The 23,243-nt window shown below is 44.0% G+C and overlaps 3 protein-coding genes across 7 annotated transcripts; all 3 read left to right on the top strand.

Moving 5' to 3' along the window:
* Positions 1-897: 897 nt before the first annotated feature.
* Positions 898-8,440, top strand: LOC130377577 (Schwann cell myelin protein-like). Of its 3 annotated transcripts, none has more exons than XM_056584731.1 (8): positions 898-1,019; positions 1,242-1,311; positions 2,727-2,788; positions 3,187-3,510; positions 3,644-3,934; positions 4,040-4,112; positions 4,201-4,234; positions 8,152-8,440. In XM_056584731.1, exons 2-8 carry the CDS (start codon positions 1,259-1,261, stop codon positions 8,347-8,349), a joined length of 1,035 nt encoding a protein of 344 aa, XP_056440706.1. In that variant the 5' UTR covers positions 898-1,019; positions 1,242-1,258; the 3' UTR covers positions 8,350-8,440. The 3 variants fall into 3 exon arrangements, with proteins under 3 accessions (XP_056440706.1, XP_056440705.1, XP_056440707.1); XM_056584730.1 differs by having other exon boundaries at positions 1,011-1,019; positions 2,423-2,788; XM_056584732.1 differs by lacking the exon at positions 898-1,019 and having other exon boundaries at positions 1,194-1,311.
* Positions 8,441-9,925: 1,485 nt separating this feature from the next.
* Positions 9,926-14,605, top strand: LOC130377576 (carcinoembryonic antigen-related cell adhesion molecule 6-like). The gene is made up of 6 exons (XM_056584729.1): positions 9,926-10,916; positions 11,259-11,582; positions 11,716-11,976; positions 12,108-12,183; positions 12,555-12,588; positions 13,490-14,605. The coding sequence occupies exons 1-6, from the start codon at positions 10,475-10,477 to the stop codon at positions 13,706-13,708; spliced, it is 1,356 nt and encodes a 451-aa protein (XP_056440704.1). The 5' UTR covers positions 9,926-10,474; the 3' UTR covers positions 13,709-14,605.
* A 4,184-nt stretch (positions 14,606-18,789) lies between these two features.
* Positions 18,790-22,242, top strand: LOC130377500 (carcinoembryonic antigen-related cell adhesion molecule 6-like). Of its 3 annotated transcripts, none has more exons than XM_056584645.1 (6): positions 18,790-18,981; positions 19,206-19,275; positions 19,570-19,947; positions 20,357-20,680; positions 20,814-21,086; positions 21,166-22,242. In XM_056584645.1, exons 2-6 carry the CDS (start codon positions 19,209-19,211, stop codon positions 21,240-21,242), a joined length of 1,119 nt encoding a protein of 372 aa, XP_056440620.1. In that variant the 5' UTR covers positions 18,790-18,981; positions 19,206-19,208; the 3' UTR covers positions 21,243-22,242. The 3 variants fall into 3 exon arrangements, with proteins under 3 accessions (XP_056440620.1, XP_056440621.1, XP_056440622.1); XM_056584646.1 differs by having other exon boundaries at positions 20,814-21,074; XM_056584647.1 differs by lacking the exons at positions 18,790-18,981; positions 19,206-19,275; positions 19,570-19,947 and having other exon boundaries at positions 20,114-20,680.
* The last annotated feature ends 1,001 nt before the right edge of the window (positions 22,243-23,243 follow it).

The raw sequence follows: 23,243 nt of genomic DNA on the forward strand, positions 1-23,243 counted from the left end.
TTTTGCAAGCTTCACCTCTGTCAATACAGACTAACTATTCTCAATAAATATAATGCAAGCCTTTTCGTCTTCATGAATTGAGTGATTTTCATAGGACTGCAACCAGAAAATTGCCTACTATTTGGTTGAGAAGTGGAAACATGATGCAGGAGATGAGGTTCACAAAATGCATCACAATGATCCAGTTGGAAATGCTACAGAATGTCCTCGTTGTTTCGGATGAGTGGTGTTCATTTGTTTTATTGTGAATATTTAGTCCCATGTACTGAATATGTTTAGGTGTTGGCACGCCAACAGACCCGCCCTACAAGACACAGAATCTTTCCTTAGTTTTACAGCTAATTGGACAATCGGCTAATCTGCATGTAATCGATCTCTGAAATGAAGCCGGTATCCATGTTCAGAATGTGATGCCCGTCTTGTAGAGGCGTGGCCAGGCTGTCGGAGGAGGATGTGGTGGGACAGGAAGGATCCATGTCAGTGGCCAATCTCATGTCAGTCGCATGTCAGTTAAAAAGAACTTGGAATAAGTTATAATCGATGCATTTGTTTTACATAGTAGGCTTTCAATACTCATTTTAAAAAACAAAACTCTATGCTGAAGCTTTTCCCAGCTTATCCGTTGTCCCCACAGACAGTAACTATGCTCACTTAATACAACACAAGCCTTTTCATTTTGTGAATCGATCGGTTTTAACCCATCTCAGATTGTAGTGTGAATACAAATTAATTTGGTGACAAAATATTGTTTATTTTTATATTTACATCCAGAGGACTGCCACCACACATTTGCTTCATGTATGGTTGAGAGGAGGAAGTACTAGGACAAGGTCCATCAAGTTTGATTAGCCGTGCATGGATCATAATAAAGAGTGCTCACAGAGGGAAAATCGCTAAAGGAGGAAGTATCCTAACTTGTGTTTAGGCACACCCATGTCTAACAACGCATTGGTGCAACACTGTTCTCCTTTCAGAACAAACCCTGCCTGTTGGCTGTGGAAAACCATCTACGGCTCTCGGTAAGGAATTAATACATTATATACATTCTTTCTTAAAAGGCCTTGAATAAACTGTTTAAGGGATGATCTTTTTAATTTTATTGTTCCATGTAGCCTACTGTATTTTAATAGTTATTTGTTGTAATTGTTCAAAAAGGAAGATGTATGTACCTTAACCAAGTCCACATTAAAAACTAAGACAATTGTCCCTTAACTCTAACCTTCATTGAATTCATGATGCAGGAGATGAGGTTCACAAGATGCATCACGATGATCCAGTTGGAAATGCTACTGAATGTCATCTTTGTTTCGGGTGAGTGGTGTTCATTTGTTTTATTGTGAATATTTAGTTCTAAGCACTGAATATGGTTAGGTATTGGCACGCCAACAGACCCGTTTTACAAGACAGAGAATCTATAATTAGGGGTCCAAGCCAACAGGTTGGAACCCTATTGTTTTTGTAAGGATTTTCCTATTATTATTATTCCCAGCTAGAAGTGGTACCACAGCCCAAACCGTAAATGGTGCCGACACGCCAATTGCATGACTAGATCCAGGTCCGTGAGGTGACGGCAGACGACCAAATCCAGACATGCCGGCCACTAGGTGGCGCTATACCAAGGAATACGCGTTTGCGGCTATAACTCCCACACCGAACCTCCCAGAGTCCAAAAACTTGTACACACAGATGCACTGGAGTCTGCTGCATCTTTTGGCCTAGGCCACGCCCATTTTCGTCCATGAATATTTTTCGCTAAATCGCGAAAACCGCAAAACTGTATTTTCGCTACTCCTCCCACATTTCTTGACCAATCAACACCAAACCTTGCACACGGCATCTTCAGACGCACACGCAAAGAAATCATAGACAGTAAATTAGACGTGGAAAATTAAAAATCCAAAAAAATCCAAAATTAGACATCGGATCGAGTCCAAATTCTACACACATGTTGGTGCTAACCTTAATGACGTTGGATAAAAAATTCGGAAAATTTCGCCATTAGGGGGCGCAATAAACGAGGAAATTGTATATCTTCGACAAAATTTCGCCGCGAAAGCGCTACACTGACTTCTCGCTACTCCTACCACAGTCAAATCCTTTGTATCCACAGGTTCAGGGTAGCGTTTTGAACACATGCTTCGCGTTGTGCCGGCGAAATGCACATTTCTTGTCGCGTTGTGCCGGCGAAATGCACACTTCTTGGACCCCTGCATAACTGCTTGCAGTTCTAGTTTGTTTTACACCTAATTGGACTATCGGCTAATCTGCATGTAATCTATGAATCGTAAATGAAGCCTGTATCCATGTTCCGAATGTGATGCCGGTCTAGTAGAGGTGTGGCCAGGCTGTTAGAGGAGGATGTGGTGGGACAGGAAGGATGCATGTCATTGGCCAATTTGTGTAAAAAACGCTTGCATTGCAGGTGGTGAGGGATCCTGTCATGCAGACCTTCATGTATCTATGCCAAACAAGATGGAGGCATTGAGTGACACTTGTTTGCAAATTCCATGTTCATTTGATTCCGTACCATCAAATCAATTCGATAAAAGCCAACCCATTTTGGGTCTATGGTTGAAATCGTCCACTAATATTAAAGATGTGGTTTTCCAAAGCAAAATACAAGATGATATATATCCAATTAGTATCATTGGGAATATGAGTGAATACAACTGCACAACTGTTTTTACAAACATGATCTCAAGTTATGCCAACGTATATTACTTCAGAGTGGACAGCACCAGTTTCAAGGCAACCGACAGGTGCAATCATCTTACAATCACAGTTAAAGGTAGGAGACACCATTTGGTTTGGGGGTCTATTTTTGTATTACTGTCATTATTATTATTAATTGTAACCTATTTCAATATTATTTTCATCATTTTTGGTAGTCGGCTACTTCCTGATTAGTCAGATCTACTTGGTCTCCTGGTCTAGAATTAAAATAGCGATACCACAGAATTGTACTTTCACTTTAAAGAACAATGTCTTATGCCAGTGTCATATTGTATACTGTAGTGCATGAGTTATTGACTAGGGGGTTAGATATACTTCGTTTCCCTCATATCATCTTTAAGGTGTTTATGATGATTATTCTCCCGTCTTGAATACACTGGTCAACACAGAACATGCTTCATTCATGTTGACATCTCAGCCTAATGCAAATATTTATTAAAAACAACCACGTAGATTCAGCCCCAGCACCCTCCATACAGACCCTCCCGGAGGGACCACTAACGGAGGGGAGCAGGGTAACGTTCACCTGCAGGGCCATCGCACCCTGTCCCACCCAGCCGCCTCACCTGAGCTGGAACCAGTCAGGAGGCCCTGAGGGCCGGCCGGAACCGCACGGAGACCAAGAGCCTAACGTCAGGACCCGGCGGCTGGATATCAATCTGTCGGACCGACATGACGGGGTCCGCCTCACCTGTCTGGTGGAGTATCCCGTGAACGACCCAGCAGGCGGCCCCAGCATCAGAACAGCAGAGAGCGTCGTGACGCTCAAGGTTTCCTGTGAGTGACCAGCAGACGGTCCAATCAGGGAGCCGGGACGGCTGAGAAGCAGAAAGAGTTTACATACTGCATTCAAATCCATCAACAGTGGAACCATAGCTTGAAACTGAAGACTTATCTTGTGTTCCTGTAGATTCCCCGAAGGATACCCAGGCCTCCGTCAGCCCCCCCACGGTGTCGCTGGGCAGTGTGGTCAACCTGACGTGCACCAGCAGAGCCAACCCCCCCGTTCTCCGGTTCACCTGGTTCAGGAGCAGTGCGGAGGGACCCCTGAACGTGTCAGATGGATCTTCGTACAGCTTCAATGTGTCCAGCTACAGAGGAATCTACTACTGCGTGGCCACGAATCCCTTGGGAAACCAAACATCAAAAGAGATTACGCTAACTATCAGCGGTGAAAGCGTCGGTATATCAACTTCTACCCGTAGGCCCTATAATAAAAACTTTACTATAATACACATCCCAAACATATCCCTACAATCTGGATACGACAATGCCCCAGTGATCTACAATGTTTTATCTCCTACAGAGTTGAATGTCCTTCTGATAATTGGTGGATTCTTTGGTACCGTCTTCTTTATTGGTCTGATCATCGGTGTCCTGTAAGTAAAACACACAGTAACACACATCTATATCTTTGGATATAGATCTATATCCGTTCTAACCTGTGATCCCACCTCATGTTTATAGGTGGTTACTGAAGAAACCTTTAACACAGCAACAGGTAGGAACCACACAGTGGTAGATAGCGTACTAGCATCCTGCACTTGAACGTATAGTTTACCCTAAGGCAAAGTTAACAAGTTAACTCATATACATTTTTGTAGGATGCAGTCATTTCTGTACATCATCTTATTTTAAGCAATGTTTATTTATAGTAGTTTATTTTTAGTATTTGCGATAAACGAAATAAGCTTACTTGCAGTAAAAATATTTTTGCTGCAATAAAGAAAGAATTCTAAATAGCTTAAAGTATGCAATTGTCTACAAGGGAATTACTCAAGCAAAAATCGAATCAGCCCTCCCAAAAATAAACCTACCTGATGAAATACAATTGTACTCTGCTACCTCAATAAATACATAGGTGGCATGAAAGGCACGTCTGATCAAATATTATGTCGTTTTCACCCGCAAGCGTCGTCGTATAAACAGGGCCTCAGTTTACACACCAGGAAGAGCCGTGTTAAACAAGGTAACCCTCAACAAAACAAGAGCAATCCAATAAATGTTTTGCCATGGTGCCCAAAAATGGCAGAACCAAATAAACACAGGATTGCAAGTGAGTGCAGGAAATTTCAGACAAGGTTGAAAAATGAATATTTTGGGCCAAGGGGAAATGTGCAATGAAACTGTTGCAGTGATGAAAGACTATAATGTACGGCAACACTATGAAACCACACACAATGAAACCGTCAGACCTACACTGGTGCCGAGCAAGAACAAAAAGTTAAAGATCCCATGGCATGAACATTTATAAACCTTTATGAGGTTTTCTAACATTAATATGGTCCCCCAGGACTAGAAATGGCATTAGGTGTAAAACGAGAACTAGGTATCCTGCTCTGCCTTTGAAAAAACAAAGCTCAGACGCGCCGATTTGGAATTTTCCACATAGGTCATCAAACGAGGACATGTTACCCCCCCTTTCTCTGCTTTGCCCCTTTAATACGTCCATGCTTTGCCCACCCAGAAAATTTGGCCCTCCAATGAGACAATGAGCTAACACTGTGTGAGCCCCACGTGTGTGTGTGTTGTGGCACCCCGCTCCCCCAATGAGCCGGGTTCCAGGTACGAATCGCACGTTTAGTGGGGGTTTAAGCCGATCACGGCGTTAATTACATACATCTTAAACAATACATTATACTCGCGGTCTCTAGGGTCTCCGTGAGCCTCTAGCCGCTCGTGGGCCCGAGCGCTTCCTTCCTTCTCGCTCCCGTTCCTCTCAAATGACAGTCCTCATGCTCCTTTTAAAGTCTCTCCCTGGCTTTCTCTGCCTCCGGCCAGGTGTCCCCCAATCTCGCTGGTTTGGGAGAGAGTGATGCTCTTCGTCGCCACTCAGTGGGTGGCGGCGGTATACGCCGTCAATCACCCCACCTCGGACACCTTGGATAACCGTTCTGCTGTTGGTGTCATAGCGAATAACACGTTGGGTTCTCTGACATCCCTGGTATTTCCATAGCGAGACTCGTAGTGGGTGTTATCTCAGCCATGGTTGAGAAGGAATTGGGGCATCGGCGGGAGACAATCGCAGTCAATAATCCCTTTCTCCTCCATGTCGCGGTTCAGTCTATTTCAGATTGATGTGGAAGTGGAGGTTTATCTCAACCATGGTTTAGAAGGAATTGGGGAAAAGGTACTTTGGCTTTGACTCCCAAAAGTACATGAACCGCGACATGGAGGAGAAAGAGATTGTTGCCCGTGATTGTTGACCGCCGGAGCCCCGCTGCCCGCTGCCAAGGCACCACCGCCGTGAGGCACCACCGCCGTGGGGCTGGTGGTGCCTCGGCGCTACCCACTGCCGAGGCGGTGGTGCCTCGGCAGCGGCTAGCGGGGCTCCGGCGGGAGACAATCGCGGTCAACAATCCCTTTCTCCTCCATGCCGCGGTTCAATCTACTTCAGATTGATGTGGAAGTGGAAGAACCAGAGACGACGGAGAACCCGACGCAGTCGTTTGAGATTCATAATATAGTCGGGAGGGTTACTTGAGAAGCACCGTAAAACAAGTGTGGGAAATAGCTTACGCTTCAGATTTTTTCTCGATTGCATGTGATGAGAGCATAGATGCAACAGACTCTGCACAGCTGTTCATTTATTTACGGGGAGTCGATGACGTTTGTATTGCGGAGGATCTGCTTGATCTTAGGAGTCTAAAGGGCACAACAGCGTAAAGGACATCTTAGAGGCTGTGTCAGATGCAATTGAAAAGATGGGACATAACTTGGACAAGCTTTGTGGAGCAACAACGGATGGGACTCCAGCAATGGAAGGCGCGCACAAAGGAATGGCCTCTAGGGTGTGCTCCAAGGTGCAAGGGAGTGGAGGTGAGGCTGTTCAAATTCACTGCTTCATCCACCATCAAGCCCTTTGTAGCAAAGCCGTCCAGCTTGGCGATGTGAAGAAAAAGGTCTTGAAAACTGTCAACATAATTCGAGCCTGAGGGCTCTACCACAGCGGTGTTATTCCCTGAGATCTGAAATCAACTTTTCTAAAAGTTCATGAGCTACAACTTCAATGTTTCGCACTTCCCCACGCTGAGCGAAATCAGATGTGCTGTTCCGAAGGCCAAGCTTTCTGTGCTTACTCAGCGCTTCGAAGATTGTACGATGGATGCAGACGAAGTGGAAGAGAGTCTGCAATTAGAACTTATCGAAATGCAGTGCAGTGTTTCCTGCACACAGAAAGCAATGTGTGCCTCCTCGGAGTGGGAGGCTTTTTCAGCCCGCTATGGCGACACATTAGTGCCATAATTCACTAATGTGATAAAAGATGCATTCGGGCGTATTATATTATTCCACACGCGTAGATATTAACTGCGAGCGAGCAAATGATCTCTGCGCGCGCAAAACAGCCTCTCGCGCGCGCAAATTACCTCAGCGCGTGCAAAACCTCTCGAGAAAGATGTTTTTACGCTCTCGCTCAATTTAATTTTGGCACTATGGGGGAGGGAACCAAGGCAGGGCGGGCTTTCCTATGATTGGCCGTTTCTGAAGCGCGATATTTGATTGACAGCCCTCCTCACATTAAATTCTGAATTGTACAGTAAATGGCTGAAACGATAGTTACGTATTGTAACTCCAGATTCTATGAGTATAGGCGCAGCGGCGCAGCCTTTTAAGTGTCGGCCTCATTGTCCTTTAAATAGCTGAAGAAAAGCTGTTTATTGGGAGCAGAACGTCCGCCGGCGCCCGACTATATCTGCGAAATGCGGACGTCGTTGAGGCACGCCGCACGCGGACGTAATTGAGGCCCACGCTGTTGGTGGTCGGGGATTACAAATTTTTCAGTGCAACGGCTCACGCCTAGGGATAACCCAATAGCGATAGCCTTAAAAGGCAGCGCCTATACTCATAGAATCTAGAGTTACAATAAGTAACTATCGTTTCAGCCATTTACTGTACTATTCAGAATTGAATGAGAGGAGGGCTGAGGAGGGCTGTCAATCAAATATCGCGCTTCAGAAACGGCCAATCATAGGAAAGCCCGCCCTGCGTTGGTTCCCTCCCCCATAGTGCCAAAATTGAATTCGAGCGAGAGCGTAAAACATCTTTCGCGAGAGGTTTTGCGCGCTGAGGTAATTTGCGTGCGCGAGAGGCTGTTTTGCGCGCGCTGAGGTAATTTGCGCGCGCGAGAGGCTGTTTTGCGCGCGCAGAGATCATTTGCGCGCTCGCAGTTAATATCTACGCGTGTGGAATAATATAATACGTTTTTTCTTTAAGCATATTCAATTATCAAGCATAACTGACCTTCATTTGAATGATTTCGCTAACTTTGAGTGTCCCAGCCCTTCTTCTTCTTATTTTTCTGTTTGTGGGCTTCAGTGAAAAGATCTTCAACATCCCTGACCCTGTTTTATGGGAACCACTTGTTGACTCTTCTTTCAAGTCATGTAGGCCTATTCATGTATCAATGCTCTTCCACAGAATCCAATATTCGAGGCGTCAGACAAGCAGGTAGAAGAGGAGATCAACTACGGAGAGATCGACTTTGCCAAGCGAGGTGCTGTGCAGAACCCAGGCCTGGTGTTCCCCCAGGGGGAGGAGCAGACCTCAGAGTACGTTGAGATCACTGCTCAACAGGCTAAGAACACACAGATCAGGGCTGAACTGGAGAGGAGCTGAATAGTTTGGACTGGGATCTCTTTAGTATCCACTTATGTCAGCATGAACATATCCTGCTTAAAGTGTAATTCCGGTGAACCCAGGGTCTTTGTTTTGGCATGTAAACTCATCAAATAAGCCCTCCAAATACTTTTTTCATTGAAAATCAAGTATAGAGTTTGCCCAGCACAATGTTTGGCTTCCATGTTATTGGCTAGGGGCACAGCGAAAGCTTTTAAATCTGCATTTTTTAACCACTAATCTAGCCAAAAATAGCACCAAACCTCTGCAGTCGCATGATATGGGTCCCTACACCTAAAATGAAGCATCAACAACTTAGTTAGTGTAGCGGGAGTTTATTAAAAAAGAACTTGATTACCAGCTACCGTAGATAATATCATAGAGGCACCAACAAATTTAACTTAAAAATCCGAATTGGAAAACAGTCTTTTTCAACAAACTCCCGGTACGCTAATTAAGTTGTTGATGCATCGTTTTATGTGTAGGGACCCCTAATCATGCTACTGAAGAGGTTTGGTGCTATTCTGAGCTATATTAATGGTTTTGGAAAACTTTCGCTGTGCCCCTAACAAATAACATGGAGGCAAACATTGCGCCGAGCAAACTCTATGCTTGATTTTCAATGAAAAAAGTATCTGGGGGGCTTATTTGATGGGATCACATGCAAAAGAAAAGACCCTGGGATAAATTTTTGCCGGAATTACACTTTAAGCATCTATGACTGCGGCTGCAAAATGTTTCTAAAGCATGGCACCCCTTATGCTTTTTTGTCTCCAAGGCACCCAATAAACCAAAACAAGTTTGACTCCCTGTAGGGCTAGGTGCTGTTTATGAGGATTATGAGGACGAGGATGTGATGTGAAGGGTGACACCGATTTGAAAGTTCAGCCAGTTACCCAATGGGTGGAGTTTGTCCCACCCACTCATTTGCATTTTAATATTGTCTACATTGAAGCAATTCAAATGCGAAGAGATAGCATTTTAATTGTATATCTGACTCAAATAATGTATGCATATTATGAACAATAAAAAGCATCAGTGATATTGCATTTTCATCATCAACATTGTGTTTTCATTTGATTATGGTCCTCAAAATGCCTCCATAGTTCACAGCCCTTGAGAGTATGGTGGGGAGGATTGGAGTGAGAGTGTGGATGCTAATGGAACTGATTATGGACCAGAGCAGATTGGTGGAAATCGAGATTGTCCCAGACGACAATGTATCTGGTCTGCTCTGCAGACATTTGACATTCACAATATCTGTGATGTTCCTCCCTCTGACCTTCTCAGATTATACCATTCATCTATGAAGATACATTCATGCAGATACATGAATGTAGGATTTCCTCCTGGTCCATTTGCTAAAATCTGAAATGGTTTATTCTAATATAAGCCTACTATGAAAACTGTGCTGAAGGGTTTTACTGGAGACGGTAGAGAAATATTATTTTTGCCTGTTTTTGCCAAACCACTCACTTTTGCAACACTCCTCTGCTGAGGTCGGTCTGTCTGTCCAGCTCTCTCAACGTCTCAACGACTTATTCATGGATACAATTGTACTCTAAGAATTGTCTTATACTTAGCCTAAAATGAGAATGCATCATAATAGAAATCTATGATACAGGATATCTATGGGTGCCACTGGGTAATATCAGTCCGCCGCTGCCGTAGCCTGCTTCCAAATAAAGGGAAGTATAAACAAAATGCAATGCAATACAAGGGCAGTTTTATTGCTAACATTACTCTGTCAACACAGACAGTTACATCGATAGTCTGGCGTTATAATTTATTTGCATCAGGTGTACTGTGGAGTGGGTAAGACTGTTTTATTGGCAGGCTAGACTTGAGCTAGCCTAGCACCAGCGATTTCTGCAACTAGAAGGACTGAATGAAACGTGATGAAAACGGTCTCCAATGATAGATAACATACTGGCTCACTTTTAAATGAGGTCCAATGTCCAACATTTTTAACAACCCCTTTAATGCAACCAGAATGAGTCATTTGTTTTACACCTACTGGACTAAATGCTAATCTGCATGTAATCGATCTCTGAAATGAACGCGGTATCCATGTTCAGAATGTGATGCCGGTCTAGTAGAGGTGTGGCCAGGCTGTTAGAGGAGGATGTGGTGGGACAGGAAGGATGCATGTCATTGGCCAATTTGTGTAAAAAATACTTGTGTTGCAGGTGCTGAACGAGACTGTCCTGCAGTCCTTAATGCATCTATGCAAACCCAGATGGAGGCATTGAGTGACACTTGTTTGCAAATTCCATGTTCATTTGATTCAGTACCATCAAATCTACTCGATAAAAAAAATATATATATTGGTTTATGGCTAAAATCGACTCACCATTTTGGGCCTCATCCAGAAAGTGTGGTTTTCAACGGTAGCAAAACCAATAATATATATCCAATTAGTATCATTGGGAATATGATTGAATACAACTGCACAACCGTTTTTACAAACATGATCTCAAGTTATGCTGATGTATATTACTTCAGAGTGGAAAGCAGCAGGTACAAGTCAACTGACACCTGCAATCCTCTTACAATCACAGTTAAAGGTAGGAGACCCCTTTTGGTTTGAGTGTCTATTTTTTGAATACTGTCACTATAATTATTTGTTACCTATGTATTCCTATTTCAATATGATTATGATCTTTCTAGATTTTCGGCTACTTCCTGACTACGGAGACATACTTGTTCTCCTTGTCTATAATTAAAGTAATGATACCACAGAATTGTATTTTGACTTTGAAGAATGTTTTTTAAAAGATGTATGCCAGTGAATATTGTATACTGCATAAGTTATTGTGGACTATGGGGTTAGACACACTTCGTTTCCCTTATACAATCTTTAATGTGTTAATGATTATTCTCCCCTCTGGAATATAACAACCACGTAGATTCAGCCCCAGCACCCTCCATACAGACCCTCCTGGAGGGACCACTAACGGAGGGGAGCAGGGTAACGTTCACCTGCAGGGCCATCTCACCCTGTCCCACCCAGCCGCCTCACCTGAGCTGGAACCAGTCAGGAGGCCCTGAGGGCCGGCCGGAACCGCACGGAGACCAAGAGCCTAACGTCAGGACCCGGCGGCTGGATATCACTCTGTCGGACCGACATGACGGGGTCCGCCTCACCTGTCTGGCAGAGTATCCCGTGAACGACCCAGCAGGCGGGCCCAGCATCAGAACAGCAGAGAGCGTCGTGACGCTCAACGTTTTCTGTGAGTGACCAGCAGACGGTCCAATCAGTGAGCCGGGACGGCTGAGAAGCAGAAAGAGTTTACATACTGCATTCAAATCCGTCAACAGTGGAACCATAGCTTGAAATTGAAGACTTATCTTGCGTTCCTGTAGATTCCCCGAAGGATACCCAGGCCTCCGTCAGCCCCCCCACGGTGTCGCTGGGCAGTGTGGTCAACCTGACGTGCACCAGCAGAGCCAACCCCCCCGTTCTCCGGTTCACCTGGTTCAGGAGCAGTGCGGAGGGACCCCTGAACATGTCAGATGGATCTTTGTACAGCTTCAATGTGTCCAGCTACAGAGGAATCTACTACTGTGTGGCCACAAATCCCTTGGGAAACCAAACATCAGAAGAGATAACTATCAGCGGTGAAAGTGCGGTATATCAACTTCTACCCAGACCCCATAAAATATTTGAATACAACAAATATCCCAAATATATCCCTACAATCTCTAAATGGATAATGATAATGCCCCAGTGATCTGCATTGTTTTTTCTCCTCCAGAATTGAATGTCCCTCTGATAATTGCTGGATGGCTGTTTGGTACCATCTTCTTTATTGGTCTGATCATCTTTGTCCTGTAAGTAAAAACACACACTAACACACATCTCTATCTATAGATATAGATATATATCTGTAGATATGCATTTGAATATGTATAGATCAATATCTGTAGAGATCTATATCTATATCTGCATAGATTTATAGATATAGATATGGATCTAAATATCTATATGTTAGTGATAATCCACGATGAAGTAAGAATCAACTTGAGAATCTTTAAATAAGGGTGTTCATTAATATTTCTGATGGTTCTGTTATATATGTATACATACATGTATAAATATATGAATCATTGAGTTTGAACAATGATGAGTCAAGATGAACCTTTCCAGGATTTGTGCTGGCTCCGTCTCCGTTCTAACCTGTGATCCCACCTCATGTTTATAGGTGGTTACTGAAGAAACCTTCAACACAGCAACAGGCAGGAACCACACAGTGGTGGACAGCGTACTAACATCCTGTACTTGAGCGTATAATAGTTTACCCTATGAAGGCAAAGTTAACAAGTATACTGAACTGATTGAAGAAAACAACTTCAATGTGGACGATGTGATGTCCTTAACATTTTTCTAGGATGCGGTCATTTTCTGTACTTATTTTAAGGATTCTCAAATGTGTTTGCAAAAAACTTAATAATTGGAATTCTTGCATGCCTGACTAAAATTCTATATTTTTGCTACAATTAAGCAAATATTCTGATTGAATTAACGCATACAATTGTCTACAAGGGAATAATCAAGCAAAGAACAAATGCAAATAAACTGTACTTAAAGCAAGTCATTTTGATTATTAATGTAAGCAGAAGACTGATAGCTGCTCTTCCATCAAGCCTTCCAAGCCGTTCCAAATTCAACATTTGTAATAACTGCTGCAGTGTATTTGCACTCCTCCGTGCAAAGCTATCTAAAAAAATAAAAATAAATCAGGAAATAAGGGGGTTCGAATAAAGCCGGCTCTCCTGGTATGTAAGATACATTTGTTCTAGGTTCAGATGAATTGGACTGCAGCGCTAAACATGTGAAAGTAGCTGGTACGTGAGGAGGAGTTGAAACGATCGTCTGTGCCCAATTGGGCCCTGGGGTATTGACACATTCAGCCAAGCGGCGTTCCTGCTCTTTAGAATATCTCATCTCATTCAGAGAGCGGTCAATCACAACACACATTCTCACAGAGCCAACTAAGTGACTGATGACTATGCTATACTTAGCCTTCATACTTAGCCTTCCAATAATTAAACTTTATCTTAGCTCTCCCAAAATAAGCATAATTTAGGCTACTCAGCTACCTCAATGAACACTTATTGTTGTTCACTCTTCTTTCAGGTCACGTATTCATGTATCAATGCTCAAAATCCAATATGTGAGGCGCCAGACAAGCAGGAGGAAGAGGAGATCCACTACGGAGAGATCGACTTTACCAAGCGAGGTGCCGTGCAGAACCCGGTGTTCCCCCAGGGGGAGGAGCAGACCTCAGAGTACGTTGAGATCACTGCTCAACAGGCTAAGAACACACAGATCAGAGATGAACTAGAGAGGAGCTGAATAGTTTTGGCTGGGATCTCTTTAGTATCCACTCATGTCAGTGTAAACATATCCTGCTTAAGCATCTATGACTTTCTGCAAAACATTTCTAAAACATGGCACCCTTTATGGTTTTTGGTCTCCAAGGCACTGAATGAAAAAAACAAAAGTTTGTACGACTCTCTGCAGAGCTAGTTGCTGTTTAGGAAATCAACAGCACAACAAATGTGATGAATGACCGCTTTTATAAAATGCTGCAGAGAAACACCAGACTGCTCTTCATTCAATTTTAAGGGACACCTCAAGATAAAATGCTGCGATAGGAATACATATGCAATGCATTGTATGAAGCTGGCATGGTATGTAAATGAGTCATAAGTACAATTTAAAGGAAAATCATCCAATCCAACCCTTTTCCAAAAATGCCCCCTGTCTAAATTGGACAATAATGAATCGCAAATAAAAATCTATTTGTATTAAAATTTTCTAAAATGCCCCCTCTTTAAAGTGGACAATATTTAAACGTAAATAAGTGGGCAGGAGAAACTCCACCCATTGGAGAGCGAGTATGCCCACAGGGGACGAGGATTTGATGTGAAGGGTGACACAGATTATAAAGTTCAGCCAGTTACCCAATGGGTGGAGTTTGTCCCACCCACTCATTTGCATTTTAATATTGTCTACATTGAAGCGTGCCATAGTTGGAAAATGCAAACCAAATTAATTTTTATTTGGATATTGTCCACATTTCAGCAGACATGTTTTAAAATGCAAAGAGATAGCATTTTAATTGTATATCTGACTCAAATAATGTGTGTATGTTCTGAAAAATAAAAAGCATTAGTTCTACTGCATTTTCATCTTCAACATTGCGTTTAATTATTGTCCTCAAAAGGCCTCCATAATCCACAGCCTTTAAGAGTATATGGTGGGGAGGATTGGAGTGAGTGTGGATGCTGATTGAACTGGTTCTGGACCAGATCAGATTGGTGGAAGTGTAGATTGTCCCAGATGACAATGTATCTCCTCTGTTCTGCAGACATTTGACATTCAAATATCTGTGATGTTTTTCCCTGTGTCCTTCTCAGATTAAACCCTTCAGCTATGAAAATAGATTCATGCAGGATTTCATCATCAGAATCAGAAAGGATTTAATTGCCAAGAAGGGTTTTACACCAACCAGGAATTTGGCTTGATGAATAAGGTGCATACATTAAGACAATAACAATGAACAAACAGTGATATATATATATAACACAATATAAACAAGCAGGGACATAGGTGATGAAAAATAGAGTAAAAGGAACCCAACTGAAGGGGGGAAGAAACTGTTCAAGTGGCGGGAGGGTTTGGTCCTGATGGACCGCAGCCTCCTGCCAGAGGGGAGAGTTCCAAATAGACTGTGACCAGGATGGGAGGGGTCGGCCATAATCCTGCCTGCCCGCCTCAGAGCCCTGGAGCTGTGCAGGTCCTGGAGGGATGGAAGGTTGCAGCCAATCACCTTCTCCGCAGAGCGCATGATACGCTGCAGTCTGCTCTTGTCCTTAGCCGTAGCAGCAGTGTACCAGACAGTGATGGATGAGGTGAGGATAGACTCAATGACGGCAGTGTAGAAGTGCACCAACATAATCTTTGGCAGGCTGAACTTCTTCAGCTGGCGCAGGTAGAACATCCTCTGCTGGCCTTTTTTGGTGAGGGACCTGATGTTGAGCTCCCATTTTAGGTCCTGGGTGATGATGGTGCCCAGGAAGCGGCAGGACTCCACAGAGTCGACAGGGGAGCCACACAGAATGATGGGGGTGGTTTGGGCTGGGTTCTTCCTGTAATCCACAATAATCTCCACTGTTTTTAAAGCGTTAAGCTCCAGGTTGTTCTGGCTGCACCGGGTCACCAGATGGTCAATCTCCCACCTGTAGGCGGACTCATCCCCGCCAGAGATGAGCCCGGTGAGCGTGGTGTCGTCCGCAAACTTCAGGAGCTTGACAGACTGGTGACTGGAGGTGCAGCTGTTTGTGTACAGGGAGAAGAGCAGAGGGGAAAAGAACACAGCCTTGGGGGGATCCGGTGCTGATGGTCTGGGATTCAGATAAATGTTTCCCCAGCTTCACACGCTGCTTCCTGTCGGACAGGAAGTCTGTGATCCACCTGCAGGTGGAATCGGGCACGTGGAGCTGGGAGAGCCTGTCCTGAAGCAGAGCTGGGAGGATAGTATTAAAGGCAGAGCTGAAGTCCACAAACAGGATTCTGGCATATGTTCCTGGGCAGTCCAGATGCTGGAGGGTGTAGGGCAGAGCCATGTTTACTGCATCGTCTACAGACCTGTTGGCTCTGTAGGCGAACTGCAGGGGGTCCAGGAGTGGGTCGGTTATGGCTTTCAGGTGGGGCAGCACAAGGCGCTCAAATGACTTCATGACCACAGAGGTCAGGGCGACGGATCTGTAGTCATTGAGTCCTGTGGTCCTTGGTTTTTTGGGGACGGGGATGATGGTGGAGGCTTTGAAGCAGGCTGGCACGTGACAGGTCTCCAGCGAGGAGTTGAAGATGTCCGTGAACACTGGAGACAGCTGGTCAGCGCAGTGCTTCAGGGTGGATGGGGAGACGGAGTCTGGGCCGGCTGCTTTGCGGGGGTTCTGACTCTTAAAGAGCCAGTGGACGTCCCACTCCTGCAGGCAGAGCGTCGTCACTGTGCTGGGGGAGGTGGGGGACACAGAGGTATGAAGGTGTGGAGGTCCTGTAGAGCTGGTGGTGGGGGAGTCAGTGGGATGAGGCTGCAAGACGGTGTCGTGGGGGATGGTGTCAGGTCTGTCCCTTTGTCTATCAAAGCGACAGTAGAACACATTTAGCTCATTTGCAAGGCGCAGGTTGTTGATGTAGCGAGGGGGGGTTGGTTTGTAGTTGGTGATCTGCTTGAGCCCCTTCCAAACAGATCTAGAGTCTTTGGCTTAGAACTGATGTTGGAGCTTCTCAGAGTACTGACGTTTAGCTTCACGCACCGCCTTGCTAAACGTGTACTTCAACTCTATAAACCTTTCTCTGTCCCCACTCCTAAACGCCTTCTCCTTTTGCAGCCGTAGCATCTTGAGTTTGGCTGTGAACCAGGGTTTGTCGTTATAACTCACCCTGGTGCGTGATGGAATACAACAGTCTTCACAGAAGCTGATGTATAACGTCACAGCCTCTGTGTACTCGTCCAGACAGTTGGTGGCAGACCTGAACACATCCCAGTCGGTGCAGTCCAAACACGCCTGAAGGTTCTCCACCGCTTCACAGGTCCACTGCTTGGATGTCCTCACAACAGGTTTACAGAGCTTGAGTTTCTGCCTGTATGTGGGGATCAGGTGGACCATAGTCTGGCTGAACGGAAGTGGACAGCGTCTATTGCCTCGCGTCGGATTTGGCCGCGACTCCTCCCCTTCCGGTTGCTGGCGTTCCCGTATTGTGCTCCCCCTCAAACTCGAAAACTAGGCAGTATGGAGAGTTTTGAAGAGGACTTTGACGGCGCTGTAAAGTTGGCATGTTTGGCTCTTTCCGTCGAAAATTGCAAAGAACTGCAAAAGATTTGCTTACAGCATTTGCTGAAGAAGAAAGATGTTCTATTTTGCATGGACACCGCTGCTGCTTCCCGGGCTTAGCCCCGCCCTAGACGATTGTGATTGGTTTAAAGAAATAAAAACAGGCCCGCCCAGTTTCCCCACGGATAGACGGCTCGAGGTAGCGTGGCTCCAGACCCTTCTACTTGCTGTAGTTTGGTCTGGCTTTGCGAGACTAGGTGGACCATGAAGTGGTCAGAGAGGCCCAGTGCAGCGCGGGGGCGGTATCGATCCACACAGCCACGTCTCCGTGAAACACAAAACAGAAGATGAAGAAAAGTCTCTGTTTTTCCCCATCAGTAGCTGCAGTTCATCCATTTTATTGCACAATGAGCGACGTTGGAAAGAAATAATCAGGGTGAACTACATACGATGTCCATGCTGACGGAGACGCACGAGTGGTCCAGCTCGTTTCCCTCTCCTCCTGCGCTTCACTGAGTGGACAAGAATGTCCAATAATCCAATGTAAGGGAGCAGAAAAGTTGGGAATAAATCCTCTGGAGTTGTTCCTCTAATGTCCAAAAGCTATTGACTGGTGTAAGAGCACCGGGTGTTAAGAGCCGTCCGTGGCGCCATGGTTACCGTAACCGTTAACCGTTAAGCAAGTGCTGCGGGCAAGAGCACCGGGTTTTGCATAAAACTGAATTAAACAAAACAATACAAAACAATGCGCACCGAAACACAGAGGCTGCCGTCCGTGGCGCCATGGTTACCAGGAAACGTCCATCATCGTCCATTCGCTAAATTCTGAAACAGTTTATTCCAAATAGGCCTACTATCAAACAGAGTTGAAGTGTACATTACTTCCCTCAACACATTAATTCTATATTTGTTTGTCAGTCTACAGATTTTACTGGAGACAATAGAGAATTATTTTTTGTGCTTTAAAAAAAAAAAAACTCACTTTTGCAACACTCCTCTGCTGAGGTCAGTCTGTCTGTCCAGCTCTCTCAATGTCCCAATGTCCCACAACATGGTCAACTGACGCTGCCCCAATCTCATCCCACACTTTGGTCCTCGTGTCCTATGTCCTCCTCCAGGTCTATCTCTTCCTCTCCCTACCCTAAGCTATAATCAATGTATTTGTTTTACATAGCAGACGTTCTATCCTCATTTTAAAACGCAAGACACCCTTTGGTGAAATCTTTTTCTAGCTTCTCCTCTCTCCCTTCAGTCAGTAAATATGCTCACTAAATACAACACAGGCCTTATCATCTTTGTGAATTTATTGGTTTTAACACATCTCAGATCGTTTTGTGAATACAAATTAATTTGGTGACTAAATATTCTTTATTTTTATATCTGCATTCACACATTTGCAAAATATGTGGTTGAGAAGATGAATTACCACGATTCTGTAAATCCAATTTCCTTATTTCCACAAGCCATGTTCTCTCATGTTTTTCAGTTCAAGTGACAGCAGCATTGGGTCTGATCAAAGTAAATCTTTTTTTGGTGCAGTTTAGTCTCCTCTCTCAAGGAGAATATTAAACACAATTAGAATTACCAATAACTGACATCAAGGTCGATTAGCCGTGCATGGATCATAAAAGGAGTGGTCACAGAGGGACAATCACTATAAGTGGAAGTTTCTGAACTTCTGTATTTAGGTACACCTTTGTCTAAGAACTCATTAGTGCAACACTGTTCTTCATTTAGATCAAACCCTGCTTGTTGGCTGTGGAAAACCACCTACTGCTCTCGGTAAGGAATTAAAACATTATCAATATATATTGTTTTTTTAAAGGCCTTGAATAAACTGTTTAATGCATGTACTTGTTACTCGTGTTGTTCCATGGAGCCTACTGTATTTCCATATTGGTTATTTGTTGTATTTGTAAGGAAGATGTAGGAACTTTAACTAAGGCCATGTTAAAAACTAAAACGAATGTGGATTAACTCTAACCTTCTTTGAATTCATGCTGCAGGAGATGAGGTTCACAAGATGCATCACGATGATCCAGTTGGAAATGCTGCTGAATGTCATCTTTGTTTCGGGTGAGTGGTGTTCATTTGTTTTATTGTGAATATTTAGTTCCAAGTACTGAATATGTTTAGGTGTTGGCACACCAATAGACCTGTTTACAGGACCTAGATTGAGTCATTAAATTGACAACAAATGGACTAAATGCTAATCTACATGTAATCGATCTCTGAAATGAAGCCGGTGTCCATGTTCAGAATGTGATGCCGGTCTAGTAGAGGTGTGGCCAAGCTGTTAGAGGAGGATGTGGTGGGACAGGAAGGATGCATGTCATTGGCCAATTTGTGTAAGAAATGCTTGCATTGCAGGTGGTGTGGGATCCTGTCCTGAAGTTTTTCATGCATCTATGCCAAACAAGATGGAGGCATTGAGGGACACTTGTTTGCAAATTCCATGTTCATTTGATTCAGTACCATCAAATAGAATAGATAAAAGCAAACCCATATTGGGTGCATGGATAAAATCGAACCCCTATTTTGGGAATCGTCCAGAAAATTTGGTTTTCCACAGCAACAATCAAGATAATATATATCCAATTAGTATCATTGGGAATATGAGAGAATACAACTGCACAACTGTTTTTACAAACATGAAATCAAGTTATGCTGACGTATATTACTTCAGAGTGGAAAGCACCAGTTTCAGAATAACTGACATCTGCAGTCCTCTAATAATCACAGTTAAAGGTAGGAGAACCCATTTGGTTGGGGGTCTATTTTTTGATTACTCTGTATTATAATTATTTGTAGCCTATTTCAATATGATTATGATCATTGCTGATTTCCGGCTCCTTCCTGAGGTAGACATTCTTGTTCTCTTTGTCAAGAATTAAAGTATCGATGCCACAGCATAGTATTTTCATTTTAAATAATGTTTTTACAACGTTTTATGACAGAGTCATATTGCAATAAAGCTTATTATGGACTATGTGCTGAGACACACTTCGTTTCCCTGATACAATCCTTAATGTGTTAATGATGATTATTCTCCCCTCTTGAATACACTGGTCAACACTGAACATGCTGCATTCATTCATGTGGATATTGAAGCTACAGTTCAGCCTAATGCAAATGTTTCTTGAAAACAACCACGTAGATTCAGCCCCAGCACCCTCCATACAGACCCTCCAGGAGGGACCACTAACGGAGGGGAGCAGGGTAACGTTCACCTGCAGGGCCATCGCACCCTGTCCCACCCAGCCACCTCACCTGAGCTGGAACCAGTCAGGAGGCCCTGAGGGCCGGCCGGAGCCGCACGGAGACCAAGAGCCTAACGTCAGGACCCGGCGGCTGAATATCACTCTGTCGGACCGACATGACGGGGTCCGCCTCACCTGTCTGGTGGAGTATCCGGTGAACGACCCAGCAGGCGGGCCCAGCAACAGAACAGCAGAGAGCGTCGTGACGCTCAACGTTTCCTGTGAGTGACCAGCAGACGGTCCAATCAGTGAGCCGGGACGGCTGAGAAGCAGAAAGAGTTTACATACTGCATTCAAATCCGTCAACAGCGGAACCATAGCTTGAAATTGAAGACTTTTCTTGCGTTCCTGTAGATTCCCCGAAGGATACCCAGGCCTCCGTCAGCCCCCCCACGGTGTCGCTGGGCAGTGTGGTCAACCTGACGTGCACCAGCAGAGCCAACCCCCCCGTTCTCCGGTTCACCTGGTTCAGGAGCAGTGCGGAGGGACCCCTGAACATGTCAGATGGATCTGTGTACAGCTTCAATGTGTCCAGCTACAGAGACATCTACTACTGCTTGGCCACGAGTCCCTTGGGAAACCAAACATCAGAAGAGATTAAGCTAACTTTCAGCGGTGAAAGCGTTGGTAAATCAACTTCTACACATATCCCTACAATCTCTAAATGGATATGACTATATGATCTACCATGATTTGTCCCCTACAGGATTGAATGTCCCTCTGATAGTGAGATTCTTAATCGGTATTGTCATCTTTACTGGTCTGATCATCTCTGTCCTGTAAGTAAAACACACACACAATTTAGCATGAACAATGATGAGTCAAGATTAACCTTACCAGCAAGTGTGCTGGGTCCGTCTCCGTTCTAACCCGTGAAGCCACCTCATGTTTATAGGTGGTTACTGAAGAAACCTTCAACACAGCAACCGGTATAGGAACCAGGCACTGCGTTATGGGTGGCCCTGACGGACCTAGGACCACCAACTGTTCAACAGGCCCACCCAAAACCTTTCTTGAAAAAAAAGAAATTCTTCTGAAATGCTTTATTTTTTCCATTGATATTGATGCTTGCTCCGATTTGCGTTAAAAGCGGTAGGCTATTGTTTTAGTTATTATAGCCTAGGCTACAATTGAATGCATCTTCTTTGTATTAAAAGCCAAGCTCAGTCTGTTGCTAATGATATCGAAATATTGTTGAAAACTTAAATCAATTAAACAGAATTCTAAAATAGTCTGCCTCATATTATACAAGCATAACTAAACTATATCATATAGTTTAGTTATACGGGAGCGAAAAATGACTCTTGTGCCCGGCGCATATTTAAAAAGGGTTGTTCTGAAGTAGCCTAATTACCCATAGGTGTGGTTTGGGCGTGAAATGCAATAAACCAATGAGAGTGCCAGCTCCCATCCCCTTTAAGAGCCATGAGCGCATTTGAATCCGACGAGTTGATAGTTTGACAGCGCGTCTGCAATCTGAGATGAGACAGTTGCACATGAATTTCAAACTTCAAAAGGCTCAGTTGTTTATGGCCAAATAATTTGGCCTAATTCATACATGGAATAAGGTTTTCTTCCACAACTTCAGTCCTCAAATAAATTTCGGCAAAGAAAACGATGATATGACATATGATATGCAGTAACTGTGGTTCTATTTAATGATATACGCAATACATTATAAACATTGTTTCTTATCAGTATTGTATGCATTATCGTTATCGACTTGTGTTCCTAATATGCATGTGTCCCCCCGTTAACATACATTGCCATGGACTGTATTATGTGTTACGTGTTTAGTTTCCGTGTGTTTAAACAGATGGACGCGCGCGCGTGTGTGTGTGTGTGTGTGTGTTATAGATACACACACGCGCGCCCGCATTCATTCATTCTTTTTAACACTCACTCGCGGTAAAACAATGTTTTCTCACAATCAAATACTCATCAATCCTAACAGTTATGGGCATGTACACGATGTCTGTGTCAAGAAAATGTGTTTGATGTACGGTGTTTGCAGATGCATTGATTTAAAAGTACAACTTATTACCGCTGTATCAGCTGATCTTTCCCAAAAAAGATGCACAAAAAAGGTGCACAAGCATGCATGCGCCCTTAAAATAGCATCTGAACAACGCGCCACTGACTTTAAACCAGGTGTTTCCTGGTTTGTGGCGCAAGTGGTTTCTGAAACTTGAAAATAGCACCAGGGACCATTTGGGCCAGAACACGCCTCCTCCTTTCGCCGAGCTGCCCCTTGGGGCACAAGATCATTCCCTAATTTACCGACGCGTGGCGCAGGAGGGAAAGAACACTCTGCGCCAGTTGCAAACTAGCAACGACACATGCGCCAGTGAGAAAGTCAATTGCGCCGGATGCAAGATAGGGCCATTGTGTGAATCAATGTCTTTCTGAGCAGTTGGGTTAAGGGGTATTTTATGTAACTGACGATGTTATTTAAAAGGAATGGACGACATTTACTCTTCTTTGGGACGGATTAGAAAAAAAAAAACATTGTAAAAGGCTACAAAGCGTATAACCATTGGTTTCATAGACATACAGTAAGTGAGGCGAACACAACATTCATGGGGTACAGATGATGTGAGACTAATATGAATCAGGGCATTTACGTTTACGAAAAGTAGGAGATAATGTAGTCCACCATAAATATAGCCATACAGAAAGTTATGTAATGAGGTGGCCTGGGTTCTCTTTAATATGAAAGAGGGCATATGGGGGATGCATTCAATTTCCCAAAAAATCCTGAAATTCACCATTGAAACATTTTGG

The sequence above is a fragment of the Gadus chalcogrammus genome, chromosome 23 (genome assembly GCF_026213295.1).
Source record: "Gadus chalcogrammus isolate NIFS_2021 chromosome 23, NIFS_Gcha_1.0, whole genome shotgun sequence".
NCBI classification, from domain to species: Eukaryota; Metazoa; Chordata; class Actinopteri; order Gadiformes; family Gadidae; genus Gadus; species Gadus chalcogrammus.

Bases quoted from the DNA above. Each gene is read 5' to 3' on its own strand.
- LOC130377577 (XM_056584730.1), top strand. From the start codon at position 1,245: ATGAGGTTCACAAGATGCATCACGATGATCCAGTTGGAAATGCTACTG. The intron at 2,789-3,186 runs GTAGGAGACACC...ACAACCACGTAG, and splicing joins TCTTACAATCACAGTTAAAG to ATTCAGCCCCAGCACCCTCC. The intron at 3,511-3,643 runs GTGAGTGACCAG...GTGTTCCTGTAG, and splicing joins CGTGACGCTCAAGGTTTCCT to ATTCCCCGAAGGATACCCAG.
- LOC130377576 (XM_056584729.1), top strand. From the start codon at position 10,475: ATGTGGTGGGACAGGAAGGATGCATGTCATTGGCCAATTTGTGTAAAA. The intron at 10,917-11,258 runs GTAGGAGACCCC...ACAACCACGTAG, and splicing joins TCTTACAATCACAGTTAAAG to ATTCAGCCCCAGCACCCTCC. The intron at 11,977-12,107 runs GTGCGGTATATC...TTTCTCCTCCAG, and splicing joins GATAACTATCAGCGGTGAAA to AATTGAATGTCCCTCTGATA.
- LOC130377500 (XM_056584645.1), top strand. From the start codon at position 19,209: ATGAGGTTCACAAGATGCATCACGATGATCCAGTTGGAAATGCTGCTG. The intron at 19,276-19,569 runs GTGAGTGGTGTT...CTTGCATTGCAG, and splicing joins GAATGTCATCTTTGTTTCGG to GTGGTGTGGGATCCTGTCCT. The intron at 19,948-20,356 runs GTAGGAGAACCC...ACAACCACGTAG, and splicing joins TCTAATAATCACAGTTAAAG to ATTCAGCCCCAGCACCCTCC.